We start from the raw sequence: 15016 nt of genomic DNA on the forward strand, positions 1-15016 counted from the left end.
CTGAAAGCACATTTGGTAGAAGAGGGAGGAAGGTTTAGAACCTGTGAGGCTTTTATTGTTGTCTCTTTCCCTTTTATATGGATGTAACATTGAACCAGGCACACTCCATACACTATAATGACTCAGGATGGAGGGGTGCTGAAGTGACAACAGTTGGCACCATATTAATACAGTCCAACATAAAGAGCTTATTACCGGCACAAAAAGGAGCGATGTTTCAGACCCTTATAAGAACCCCATACATCAGGCAATAGTGATGAGATAGTTTTCCCCTCACTTCTTGTCTAGGGGTCAGGTGTCAGATAGAACAGGAAGAAAATGTATCCTTCTCTACAGGATACATTCAAAGCCTGGCGACAGAAGGTAGGATCATAGCCAGCATAGAGTTGATAATACCAGATGACTGCTTTGGGACTTGAAATATAACTAAGGGCAAAACTTTTATTTTTTTTTTTATTTTGGATAGAGTGGAGAGGGATTAGGGATTGTCAATTTTTATTGCTGTGTCTGCCCCCACTAGGCAGATTCAGCCTATTTGTTGTCTTGCTTAACATTATCATGAAAGTGAAAGTAAAAGAAAATACCAGATTTTTAAACAAATTGATTGTTATTAAACTTCTGCGCTTATACCTATACTTAGTAGCCAGCTCACACTATCCTATGTTTCACATATATACTGCTCAAAAAAAATTTAAGGAACACTTTTTAATCAGAGTATAGCATGAAGTCAGTTAAACTTCTGGGATATTATTCTGGTCAGTTAAGTAGCAGAGGGGGTTGTTAATCTGTTTCATCTGCTTGGGTGTTAATGAAATTTGAATACAGGTGTACTAGATGGGCAACAATGAGACGATCCCCAAAACAGGAACGGTTTTACAGGTGGAGGCCACCAACTCCCAGCACAGTCTCAAGAGCATGGAGGAGATTCCAGGAGATGGGTAGTTACTCTAGGAGCGCTGGACAGGGCCGTAGAAGGTCCTTAACCCATCAGCAGGACCTGTATCTGTTCCTTTGTGCAAGGAGGAACAGGTTGAGCACTGCCAGAGCCCTACAAAATGCCCTCCAGCAGGCCATTGGCGTGAATGTCTCTGACCAAACAATCAAAAACAGACTTCCCGAGGGTGGCCTGAGGGTCCGACATCCACTAGTGGGCCCTGTGCTCACTGCCTAGCACAATAGAGCTCAATTGGCATTTGCCATTGAACACCAGAATTGACAGGTCTGCCACTGGTGCCCTGTGCTTTTCACAGATGAGAGCAGATTCACCCTGAGCACATGTGACAGACGTGAAAGTGTCTGGAGAAGCCGTAGAGAATGTTATGCTGCCTGTAAAATTGTTCAGCATGACCGTTTTGGTAGTGGGTCAGTGATAGTCTAGGGAGGCATAGCCATGGAGGGACTAACACGGAGCACTATTCAATCCATCATCAAAAAATGAAGAGTATGGCACAAATGCAAACCTACCAAGACATGGCCGTCCACCTAAACTGACAGGCCGGGCAAGGAGAGCATTAATCAGAGAAGCAGCCAAGAGGACCATGGCAACTCTGGAGGAGCCACAGCTCAGGTGGGAGAATCTGTCCACAGGATAACTATTACTCGTGCATGCCAGAATCTGGCCTTTATGAAAGAGGGTCAAAAAGAAAGCCATTGTGGAAAGAAAGCCATGAGAAGTCCCACTTGCAGTTTGAGAAGCCATGTGGGGGACACAGTAAACATGTGGAAGAAGGTGCTCTGATCAGATGAGACCAAAATTGAACTTTTTGACCTAAAAGCAAAACGCTATGTGTGTTGGAAAACTAACACTGCACATCACCCTGAATACACCATCCCCATCGTGAAACATTGTGACAGCATCATGTTGTGGGGATGTTTTTCTTCAGCAGGGACAGGGAAGCTGGTCAGAGTTGATGGATAAATGGATGTTGGAGACTCCTGTTGAGACTGGGGCAGACCCTGATCATACAGCCTACAATACATACTACAATGGAATGGTTTAGAGCAAAGCATATTCATGTGTTAGAATGGCCCAGTCAAAGTCCAGACCTAAATCCAATTGAGAATTTGTAGCAAGATTTGAATATTGCTGTTCACAGACGCCCTCCATTCAATCTGACAGAGCTTGAGCTATTTTGCAAAGAAGAATGGGCAAAAATTTACTCTCTAGATGTGCAAAGCTGGTAGAGACATCCCCAAAAAGACTTGCAGCTGTAATTGCAGCAAAAGGTGGTTCGAAAGGGGGGCTGAATACAAATGCATGCCACACTTTTCAGATATTTATTTTTCTAACATTTTTAAAACTATTTATCATTTTCCTTCCACTTCACAATTATGTGCTACTTTGTGTTGGTCTTTCACATAAACGCCCAATAAAATACATTTACGTTTTTGGTTGTAACATGACAAACAATGGAAAATTTCAAGGGGTATGAATACTTTTTCAAGTCACTGTATACATATATGTACACTGTATTGCCACTAGTATTGGGACGCCTGCCTTTACACGCACATGAACTTTAATGGCATCCCAATCTTAGTCCGTAGGGTTCAATATTGAGTTGGCCCACCCTTTCCAACTATAACAGCTTCAACTCTTCTGTGAAGGCTGCCCACATCTGTGATGTCAGACACTGATGTCTGATGAGAAGGCCTGGCTCGCAGACTCCGCTGTAAATCATCCCAAAGGTTCTATTGGGTTGAGATCAGGACTCTGTGATGGCCAGTCAAGTCCCTACACCCCAAACTCGCTCGTCCATGTCTTTACGGACCTTGCTTTGTGCACTGGTGCGCAGTCATGTTGGAACTGGAAGGGGCCCCAAACTGTTCCCACAAAGTTGGGAGCATGGTATTGTCCAAAATGTCTTGATATGCCGACGCCTTAAGAGTTTACTTCACTGGAACTAAGGGGCCAAGCCCAACCCCTGAAAAACAACCCCACACCATAATCTCCCCTCCACCAAAATTTACACTTGGCACAATGCAGTCAGGCAAGTACCGTTGTCCTGGCAATCGTCAGACCCAGCTACATCCATCGGATTGCCTGACAGAGACGCATGATTTGTTACTCCAGAGAACACGTCTCTGCTGCTGTAGAGTCCAGTGGCGGCGTGCTTTACACCACGGCATCCGACGCTTTGCTTTGCACTTGGTGATGTAAGGCTTGGATGCAGCTGCTCGGCCATGGAAACCCATTCCATGAAGCTCTCTACACAATGTTGTGCTAATCTGAAGGCCACACAAAGATTGGAGGTCTTTAGTTATTGACTCTGCAGACAGTTGGCGACCTCTGCGCACTGTGCGCTTCAGTATTTGCTGACCCTGTTCTGTCATTTTCCATGGCCTACCACTTTGTGGCTGAGTTGCTGTTGTTTCCAGTTGCTTCTACTTTGTTATAATACCACTAACAGTTGACTGTGGAATATTTAGTAGGAAGGAAATTTCACAGATGGACTTATTGCACAGGTGGCAACCTATCACAGTACCATGTTTGAATTCACTGAGCTCCTGAGAGCGACCCATTCTTTCACAAATGTTTGAAGAAGCAGTCTGCATGCCTAGGTGCTTGATTGTATACGAGAAAAGGAGAGAAGCGCCTCTAAGTGCAATAAGTCTTTTAATTCAAGTTTAAATGTAGAAACACTCACATGTGTGAAGTAATCATAAGCTTAAAAACTGTGGTTAACAATAGTTAACGGTGGGGTGGTAACCCAGGTGAAGAGCCGTCATCTTACTGCGATGTGGGGAGGTCAGCGCTCGGCTGGAACAGCGTGGTGGCTGGAGGGGAACAGCGGTGAGGCCGGCCGGTGTGCACGTCCTCCCTCAGAGCTGGATGGAACGCCCGCTGGAACGTAGCGGCGGCGTGGCCGCGATGACGTCAGATCCCAGGGTGCACTGCGACGCGTTTCGGAGCATGCACTGGTCGTGGAAGGCGTAAGTGCGCTCCTTTTTCACATCTACAGAAGTTGCTACAGCTTATTTGGAAGCCTTGCCCTCAGTGCCACACGGAATCCTACGCTCTTCATACAGTAGCCACTAATACCACGATCACCCCATACTACCATTTCCCAGGACTTTGCAGTGTTTGCGCTGTTACAACCCTTCCTCATTTTTGCTTGATTGTATACACCTGTGGCTATAAAGTTGCTTGGAACACTTGAATCCAATGATTTTGAGGGGTGTCCCAATACTTTTGGCAATATAGTGTGTGTGTGTGTGTGTGTGTGTGTGTGTTTTTTTTTTTTTTATATACACACACACAGATAAATGGCTCATAGCATTGTTTATTTTGTTATTCACTGCAGTGGGTGTCAATACAGTATACTACATCTCAACATGCTGTCCTAAAAAAATACAGAACAACCTGCTTGTTTTCAGCACACACCACTGCAGCACAGTCATGTGAACTGAACTAATAGAACATAAAGCAACTTGCCTTGTACAGTATATGTGTTGGTAGTGCACTGGACAGCCCAGCACATATGGTGTGACACCGTAAACACAAAATGTTTTATCTATCATCTGTACACTAAAGTAAAGAAAAAGTTTGCACATTAGGTGTGCTGACTTCTGTCACCGATGGAACTCTACTTTTCTATTTTTTTCTTACGTTCTTTAATTGTGGATTCTGAATGTATACATCTACACAAAGGACCAGGTTGATATCTTATAAGTTTACTGATAGTTCCTTATGTTTGCCTGCGTGATGCTCTGCACAATTTCATTAGTATAATGTTAACTTTCTCTTATTTCTTTACTTCCTATTCATTAAAAGGAACATATTACAAAACCACGATCAGTTTTGCAAATGACATACTGTAGGTTGCTGTGAAAATGTGGTTAAACCAATGTCTGTGGTTTTCCTAAAGTATTATAGTTCACAGCATAAAGAGCTGGAAACCTAACCTGAAAGCAGCTATTAAAGCTGTTCATTGAAAGCACTGTTTTTGATCCGTCTGGACTTCTGTGAAATGGTAATGAGCTCCACTAAGAGTTTGGGGTTATTGTTATCGCACAGAAAAATGCTAGAACCTAATTTCCAAATTATCCTGATTATATGTGCTTGTTGAGAATCCTAGCGTATGTCAATGTTGCAATGATTCACTAGACACTGGGAAGAGGTCTTCCTGCTTATATTAATGAAAAAACCTAGCCGTCTATACTCCAAAAAACCAACGCCTTACTTTCAGGAACAAAGCAGTCTTCAAAACTGTCCTGTATACTCAGAGAGCAGGTCTCTGGCTTCCTCCCAATAAGTACAGATCAGTGAGGCAGTAGAACTTAGTATTATGGGACCTTATTAGCCTACTAAAGTATCATTTGCATGTGAGCTCCACACACTATTATTTTTAGTTTTAGGTGGTTTTAAGAATGTGTTCAGGGTGTCCTATGTATCTGCATTTAGTGGCTCTGGGTTGTCATGTGTTGTGTAACAAGCTGAGTTTAGCCTTTTTAGTCTTGAACACTCCTACTGGTTTTTTTTTAATATTCATTATTTTGCTTGACTTCTTTTTGTAGCAATGATTTTAGTGCCATGGTGGCTGAGGAATACCTTGCTCTCTTTGACTTCAAAGGGAAGACCCTGGATGTAGCGCTCAGGTAAGTGATATAAAGAAACATTGCATACAATCCAGGGGAATGGAATTGTGGAGTTACTTAAGAACTGTTGGGATTTGGATGCGATTGGCCAATTTTCTCAACTTTTCTAAAGAGATATACTGTAGGTAACATTGTCTGCAAATTCCCTCCCAAAACATGTATAATTACCCAGCCATACTCCCTCACCACATGCCTAGCACTTACTAATGGATAGGGGACTACCTTGTGTGACAATGATAGGGCCCAAACACTGTCATGTGTTGGTTCCATAGTCAGTTGGCACTGGAGCTTGGGTAAGTGAGGATGCTGCAGCAGGTAGGCAGCGACGGTGTGTAGCTGGGCAAGTATACATGCTTGGGGCAATGGGCCCTGCGTAGACATGGTCACTTTGCTTTTAATGGCAAAAAGTGACAGTGTCTCTTTAAAGTGTGTACATCTCTTTTAAAGCATTGTTTACCAAGAGGCCTCTGGTTTCAGTCATGTGGTCACTATAACCTTTGATGTTTATTATATAGTCATTTTTTTTAAATAGTTCCTTATGTTTTAAATAACTATGTGATTCTATTGTATACCTGGTTAAACTGTTTAAATGTTATAATGTTATAACAAATTTACAGAAAGTACACCTAAAGTCAACCATTTGGGTACATGTACCAGTAGCTGAGATGCTGTGACCCAACTTATAGCATTTGGTGGTAGCCATTGTGTAGAGCAGGGGTGCTCAAACTTTTTAACCACTAGCCTACCAGGTACTTATACCTCCTTCCTGCCCAGGCCAATTTCCAGCTTTCAGCACTGTTGCACTTTGAATGACAATTGCGCGGTCATGAAACACTGTACCCATATGAAATTTTTATCATTTTTTTGTGACAGAGCTTTATTTTGCTGGTATTTAATCACCTCTGGGTTTTTTATTTTTTCTTAAACAAACCAAAAACCACTGAAAATTTTGGGGAAAAAAAACGTTTTTTCTTAGTTTTTGTTATAAAATTTTGTAAATAAGTGATTTTTCTCCTTCACTGATGTGCGCTAATGAGGCTGCAGTGATGGGCACTGATAGGTGGCACTGATGAGGAGGCACTGATAGGTGGCACTGAGGGGCATTGACAGGCATTACTGATGGGCACTGAAAGGCAGCACTCATATATGACACTGATAGACGGCACTGGCTGGCACTGTTAGGTGGCACTGGCTGGCACTGTTCGGCGGCACTGATGCACACTGATAGGCGGCACTGACTGGCACTGATTGGCAGCACTGATAGGTGGCACTGACTGGCATTGATAGGTGGCACTAACCGGCACTGATGGCTGACACTGAAAGGCTGCTCATATGGGCAATGATATGAGGCATTGATGTGGCACTGATGGGCAATGAAATGTGGCACTGATGGGCACTGGCAGGTGGCATGGATGAGCACTGAAATCTGGCACTGATGGACACAGACAGGTGGCGCTGCTGGGGCTACACAGATCATCAGGGCACACTGATCATCAGTGCTCTGATGATCTGTGTACATGTCCCCTCCGAGGAATGCCGATTACCGGCTTTCCTCTCCTCACAAGCTGTCAGCATGACAGCTCGTGGGGAGAGAAATGCAGATAACCGGCATTTCCCTGTTTACATGTGATCAGCTGTGATTGGACACAGCGCACCGCTGATTGCCACGCTGTGCGCTCTTGGAGCTGTGCAAGCACGGTTAGAATGGGAGGACGTCATATGATGTCCTCCCAGAACAAGAGAACCACCTTGTGTCCTTCATATTACTATATGGCGGGCGGGAGGCGGTTAAACAGGGTGCCAGTTCACGGACCTTCACACTGTTAGGGGGCCGGACTATAGTTTGAAAACAATTTTAACAAATTCCTCTGCACACCACACATATCTTATTTGTAGTGGAAAAAACAGGAAAAAACAATATAATATTTAAAATGCACTGTACACTGTTACGCACTTGGCACTGCCATGCACTGTACACTGTAACGTACTGGACACCGCAATGCACTGTGCACTGTAACGTACTGGACACCACAATGCACTGTACACTGTAACGCACTGTACACTGTAGCGCACCGCAATGCACTGTAGTCTGATACACAGGACACCGCAATGCACTGTACTCTGATACATCGGACACCGCGATGCACTGTACACTGCTACACCGGACACCGCAATGCACTGTACACTGCTACACCGGACACCGCGATGCACTGTACACTGCTACACCGGACACCGCGATGCACTGTACACTGCTACACCGGACACCGCGATGCACTGTACTCTGATACACCGGACACCGCGATGCACTGTACTCTGATACACCGGACACCGCGATGCACTGTACTCTGATACACCGGACACCACGATGCACTGTACTCTGCTACACCGGACACCACGATGCACTGTACACTGCTACACCGGACACCGCGATGCACTGTACACTGCTACACCGGACACCGCGATGCACTGTACACTGCTACACCGGACACCGCGATGCACTGTACACTGCTACACCGGACACCGCGATGCACTGTACACTGCTACACCGGACACCGCGATGCACTGTACACTGCTACACCGGACACCGCGATGCACTGTACACTGCTACACCGGACACCGCGATGCACTGTACACTGCTACACCGGACACCGCGATGCACTGTACACTGCTACACCGGACACCGCGATGCACTGTACACTGCTACACCGGACACCGCAATGCACTGTACACTGCTACACCGGACACCGCAATGCACTGTACCTGGTGCCTGGTGTGCTCTCCTGTCCTGTTGCTTCTCTGACTGCAGCAGGTGAAATCCGGGGCTTGCAGGCTGCTGCACGCTAGGTCCTCGTGCCCGAGGACCCAGCAAGCAGCATAAATATTTGCCGGTCAGCGCCGGGGGTTTTTATTTCTTTTCTTTTTTTTTTTTTTCTGGGATGGATGAATGCCTTTGGCGAGCTGTAGTTTGAGGACCCCTGGTGTAGAGGGATGTTCTGCCATTTAGAAGTTTGTGGAGGAAAGTTCTTTGATGAGGTCTTTCCATTAAGGTCTATAAGCTGAATCTATATCTCACCTAACCTTTTCTCAGGAGGTTGCCCCCTTGTTTTCTTGGCCGCTTACCACATATCTCCTTGGCTACCCTTTCCTTATACTTTTGGGCAATCAGAGCATAGGCCTTCTTGATGATTGACCTTGCAAAATAAAATATTTCTGGTGGACTTTGGATCTACAGCTTTATTGATATCCCCGGATAAGGCTTACTTAACTATAGTAATTTTCTCCACTCCCTGTTCTTTTGGATTCCCTTGAGGATCTTTAGCGCCCATTGTGCTCCTCCTGGCTTTACACTGTGGGGGCAAATGAGGACATTTGGATACATCTCACTGTTTGGCTGGTTTAGTTGATGATGTACTAGCTTCTATATTGACCACCATAGCTCCCTGATGAAGACTTGTTGCAATTGAATTTGCATACAAATTTGTGGCGAATATATTAGTCTATGTATTAATAATGAAGAGTGGTCTTTATGTATTAGTTAACATTGAGCTACTCATCAGCTGAATTGTTTTTATTGAGTGTCTTTTTTTTATCTGATATAAAGTTTTGTACTTTTAATATAATTGGTGGTTTAATTGGTGCCTGAAAAATCCCAGTCCGGATTCCTTACTCTTTGTAGTGCTGTAGTACTAGATGTATTTTTTTTCTAGGGGCATTCACTATATGTAGTGCCTTTTCTTCCAAAAATCTAAATATTTTGATGATATTTTTGGTTTTTAGATTCTAGCAAGAATAAAGAACATTTGTTGGGGAAACATGAATATTATGTTTTATATGAAAGCTGCAGTGTTTACTGTGCAGTTCTGCGGAGTATGACAATACTACCGTATTCACATATAAATTCATTCAAGGCATTTCATTTTTAACTTATACACAGAAGTGGTCACCAAATAAATTGGCAGGTGCAAACCCACAAAAACCTACCCCAGTGGAGGAATTTGAGGTCCAGTTTTTCAAGTCTCTGATACAATCTGGGTCTTAGCTTTTTCATTATGATTGCTGTTTGTAAATTTCAGATCTCTTCTGCAAGAGCTGGTGTTGACTGGGGAGACTCAAGAACGAGAGCGAGTGTTGTACCATTTCTCCAAACGCTTCCATAGCTGCAACCCCAAGGAGTACGGCTCTGCAGGTGAGAGACAGATCTGTCCCAATTTAGTATGCAGCGGCTGAAGGTTGAAATGATTAGAGAATGACGAACTTATGTTCTCTTTCAGATGCTGTTCACACACTTACCTGCGCCCTCATGCTGCTTAATTCAGACCTACATGGGCAGGTAATGATTTTTTTTATGATTATTTAAAAGAAATTATGTTAGGTTGAACTTGGTTGATACAGATTTTTTTAGACCAACCATTAAACTGGTAACCACTACGTTTGCTTTGGCCTTGTCACAAAATTACTGTCAGAAACTAGAAAAATATGTTGTATATCCAAAGTAACCCTACCAGTTAATACATCAGTTCATTCCATCTCGCAGATTCTTAAAACAAAGTTAAGGTATAACTCTGCTGTGTTTTTACTACTGTTGAGGCAGTGCTGGGAAGATTTTCATTTATTTTCTGTCCTGCAACAATGTCTCACAGAGAAGAAGTGAAGGGAAATTTTCCATGGAAACAGAGAGCAATAGAATCTGCCAAAGCTACCAACAAATGTGTGTTTATTCTTTTGTGTACCTTTAAGGGCTCATTTACATAGACTTTGGTCCCTGAGGAGTGAAATGCTCTGAACGCTCTTCGGAGAGCATATGACAGGCGAGAAGGAGGCAGTGTATCGCCTCCTCCCTCCTCCCCACCTGCTTTAACACCTTGCTACCTGTACTATTGCACTGCAGTGTTGCTGTAAGTGACAAGGGGAATAATTCTTGCCGCAAAGCATCACGGCTGCGGCATGTGTACATCCCCAGTCACTACCTATGCAGGTAAAGGGGGTATCAGTTAGGGGGTTGTAAAAGCACGGCTCAACTGTGGGATTTTATTTCTTCCATAATTATCCTTAGTTAACCCTTTTCAGCCCTAATTAATTCTTCTCCCCAGCTACTTGTTTTTATTTCCAGCTACTTGTTTTCTGTTTCTGTTTTTAAACCAATATCACTTAAACTTTTTTTGCCATATCATTGTGTACAATAACTTCTTTAGTGCTGAATATAAAAAAAAATGCCAAAAAAAAGCCTTTATTTTATTTGCATATAACTTTGTAATACTGTAGCCAATTTCTAATGACAGTAAATATACTATACTGGTACAGATTATAGAAGATTATTTTTTTTTATCTACAGTAACACTTAAGTGTCTGTGCATAAAATGTTTGCTGTACGCATATGACAAACGTCCATACAATCAGGATGAAAACTGCTGTATTTTCTGTAATATGTGTAGTTGCTATGTCGGCCTCCTAGTGGCCCTAATGCATTTTTTTTTACTGGAAATACCTCATTCAGGAAACAAAAACGTATTGTGGCCACTAGATGGCTTTGGCGGTATAGGAACCTCACATATTAGCGGAAGTATGCCAATTTTTGACCAGATTGTGTAGATGTTTGTCACAGCCACATAGTGAATGTTTTATACATAAGACCCCTAATTATTTTAAGTTAACACTGATCAAAGTAGAAAAAAGTGAATTTTTAAAGGTTTTTTTTACAGTGCATCTCTTTGACGGTAGATTGCATGGAAAGAAAAAATTATTTTCACAAGACATTGTCGCCTTGTCTGTACCGAAAAGAAATAATCCTAAATAATTATAACATAAACAATGCAATACTTGCATAAACAGGTCCATAGAAGAAATGTAAAAATTGCTCTGGTCTATAAGAGGTATATAGGTTCAATTGATCTTAAGCAGGTAAAGAGGCACTCCAGAGTAATTTTGTTTTCCATTTATAAAGGTTCAGTGATATGTAGCTTTCAGCTCTTTACATTCCACAAGCCACAGTGGAGTCTGAGAACTTGTCTGAAATCTGCTGTGAGTTTGATTAGTTGTTAGCGGATGTGCTGCCATAGATGCCTCTTCATTTCTATGACAGCACTTTCAATGGCAGTTAATGAGCTGACACCATTTGTAACACAGAAAGACACTGGAAAGGCAAGTTTTTCCTGGTCCTCTAGAATGGTAATATACACTGCACCTGTTCCTTGCAGAACATTGGAAAGAGCATGACAGCACAGGATTTCATCAATAACCTGGAGGGCATGAATGATGGTGGCAATTTTCCACGGGAGCTCCTGAAGGTACATGTCTGTTTATGGCTTTTTTTAATGAGATAAAAATAGTAGGCAGAATAGTAAGTCTTTGAATAAGGAATGTAAACAAATTAGTTTTCCAAAGTGTGTATAAATTAGTAGATAATAACACACAAGGCAACGTTTATTACAGAAAACAAATGCAGCCACAAAAAAATGCTGAAACTTATGTATGCATTAATTAAAAAGCAATCCGTGAACTGTTAATGCCATACAGGCAACACTGCAGCTTTACTCATTGTACTTTTAGACATCTTAAGTAGACTTCTTATAGTGCATCTGGATAGAATCTTATGTCACATGATCTACTACACAAGCATATGTGGGTTAGGGTTTATTGGGATGGTAGCGTGGGAATAGCTGAAACCTTGGAACACAGGCTCACATTAAGGTGAACCTGTAGACAGTGGACAGTCAAATATCTGCATTATTATTATTATACAGGATTTATATAGCGCCTATAGCGCCAACAGTTTGCACACTTTAACACTCGGTAAAAGAGCTTTTTACTGACCTCTGTAGCTGTAGGCACTATGGAGTAATTCATTTTCATTAAGTTTACAACAGAGGCTCTGAAATTGCAGTTCATTTCTCCTTGCTTCACCTGACAGCATGACAGCCTTCTAATGTAAGCAAACAGCAGGTGCTGCAAGCTGTTCAGAAATGGACTTCAGAGTCTTTTGTTTGAGTTTGAGGATGAATTACTCCACAATGCTTGCAGCTATGGAGGTCAGTGAGGGCTTGTTTTAAAGCTCATTTTCTGCAAATATTTTCTGTAAATATTATAATAGTATTAACATTTTTTAAACATTTATAGCCTGGCTACTGGTGCAAGGGCTGTGTTTGCTTGCATGGGGATGCATCCGGTGTTTCTTGCATCCCCATGCAGGCAGTCCTATTCAAGTCAATTGGGACGCAGTGGCTGCACAGACACAGATGCTGCTTCCAGTTTGACAGCTGTGAGGGTGTATGGCCCCAAATGCACACTGTTTACATTAAAATTTTTGGTTACTGTTAGTTCCTCTTTAATTTACCATTTTAGCAGTCAGGTGATGCTTCATTCTTTTTTTTCATAGGGTTTGTACCACTCCATCCGTGTAGAGAAGCTGGAATGGGCCATGTAAGTTCAGCTGAGCAGTCTGTCTGTTATTTGTTCGCCCTCTGATACTCTGCCTGAAATTTTACACTTACAGTTTTTGTTACTGTTTTTGCCCTCAATGGACATTTCATTACAATATTGCCGTTTGCTGTTCCCCTAACAGGAGTGAAGAGAAGCTAGCAACCGTCCTTGTTGCAAAACCAGAAAATCTTTTGTCTGTTCGGAAAAAAAGCAATCCTTTTGTGGACCTACCAGCACCAGACCCTCAGGCCCCAGTCTTCAAACAGGGGATGCTCTGCCGCAAAGTACATGCAGATATTGATGGCAAAAAGAGTGAGTATAGCCCCTCTGTGCTTGTACCTGCTTTGGGGCATATCTTATCTTCTGGCAGGCTTCCCTGCATAATATTCATAGGGATTTAAATGTAGAACAACTTTTTTCAATCTTTGATCTTCGTCTTGCATGATTTTTTTAATTTGTGAAAAGCCCAACTCCAGGATTTGGAAGTGCTGGGGACCAGGTGCAATACTTACCTTCTCCCCAGTACTGCCCCCCACACTTACTGCTTGGATTGAATGAATGATGTCCTGAGTTCACAGTGCTGCTGCACAGAACAGTGCTCACCTGCCACCTCATGAAGGCCATTCTGTGCAGCAGCAGGGACCACTGACGCAAGTCAAGAAGAAGAACCTGTGATGTCATCTAACCACTCAGAAGACAACCGGAATTTTTAATATATAGAGTCATTTTTTTTTTGTAATAGGTGTGGAGAGGGGGACTTCAAAGAGAAGGAAGAGGTGGTTTTGTACTCTGTTTTCACAATCATGTACTATAATACAGCCAAAGCATGTTTAGAAACCTGAAAGTTACTGTTGTTGGTTGCATATATAAAAGCTCGCCTTTATCTTTTATTTTTACACCTAACATATGCTGTGATTTTATTTAATCAGAGATCTATAATTATATTTCCTTCTTCTGTTATGATCAAACCCACGTTTTCATTTTATTGGGTTTCATTGAGGATCTGTAAACACAAATTTCCCTCATGTTCACAAAACATATATGCCAGAATCACCCACTGTAGCAGGCAGTCATGGCCACTGCAGCTTCAAGCCGTTTTATCTCTCAGGGCATGGTAAAAACTGCAGGTCATGTTTTCTTTTTCTTTTCTTTTGTATGAGGAAGTTGATTTTTTTTTTCTGGGGTGGAAAAAAATAAAACATTTTAAGTATCTGCTAATCTGCTAGGGGTTTTTATTTTCACCTCGTCTCTTATGTCTCTTAAGTGATCCTTCACTTTACGCCATCATAATCATAACCAAACCTTTAAGCAAATATGGAGGTTTCAGAACCTTTGGGTTTTCCCTTTGTGCTATGAACGGTTTTAACCAGTAATGGCAAACTAAAAACTGTATTTGTACTGAGCAAGCCGTACTGTACAGGCATTAACACACTATATGGCCATGGACACCCCTTGGGTGGTTTAATTGAAATTTATTGTTAATTCTACACCATACAAAAATATTTTAGACAATTGTGTGATTTCAACATTGCAACAAAAGTTTGGGGAAGTCCCTTTTCTGTCCCAGCATGAATGTGTCTCTATCTACAAAGCCAGCTCCTTTATTGATATGGTTTGATGTGTTTAGTTTGGAGGAACTTGGCCTGTACACAGACCTGACCTCCGCTCTAGTGATCACCCTTGTGATGAATTGGAGTGCCAATTGTAAACCAAGTCTTCTCATCCAACATGGTTACCTCACTAAAATTATTTTGGCTGAATGAGCACTTATTCCCAAAGAATACTGTGAAAACCCTTCCCAGAAGAGTGAAAGCTGTTGTATTCACAGAAAGGAGCCAACTAATATTTTTGGAATGGGATGTCCATCAAGCTCATTTTAGTTAGCCAAACTTGTCTCTTAATTATGTTAGCTGTAACCAATCTATATGTGTGGAACTGTGAGGCATTTTTGTCTGTGGAGAGCAGTGGACATTGGATGAGTTGTGGCACCTATTTTGTTTTCAGA

General features: G+C 42.3%; 1 protein-coding gene across 1 annotated transcript in view; it reads left to right on the forward strand.

Annotated features, from left to right (window-relative positions):
* LOC149458755 (uncharacterized) overlaps positions 1-15016 on the forward strand; it is a 128907-nt gene that overhangs the window by 91926 nt on the left and 21965 nt on the right. The window contains exons 6-11 of the mRNA XM_089681678.1: positions 5515-5595; positions 9669-9781; positions 9867-9925; positions 11790-11879; positions 12968-13011; positions 13154-13323. Coding sequence (XP_089537804.1) covers positions 5515-5595; positions 9669-9781; positions 9867-9925; positions 11790-11879; positions 12968-13011; positions 13154-13323 — 557 coding nt within the window. The remainder of the gene's footprint in view (positions 1-5514; positions 5596-9668; positions 9782-9866; positions 9926-11789; positions 11880-12967; positions 13012-13153; positions 13324-15016) is intronic.

The sequence above is a fragment of the Staurois parvus genome, unplaced genomic scaffold (assembly GCF_062004578.1).
Source record: "Staurois parvus isolate SC_StPar_1 unplaced genomic scaffold, SC_StPar_1.0 ptg000276l, whole genome shotgun sequence".
NCBI classification, from domain to species: Eukaryota; Metazoa; Chordata; class Amphibia; order Anura; family Ranidae; genus Staurois; species Staurois parvus.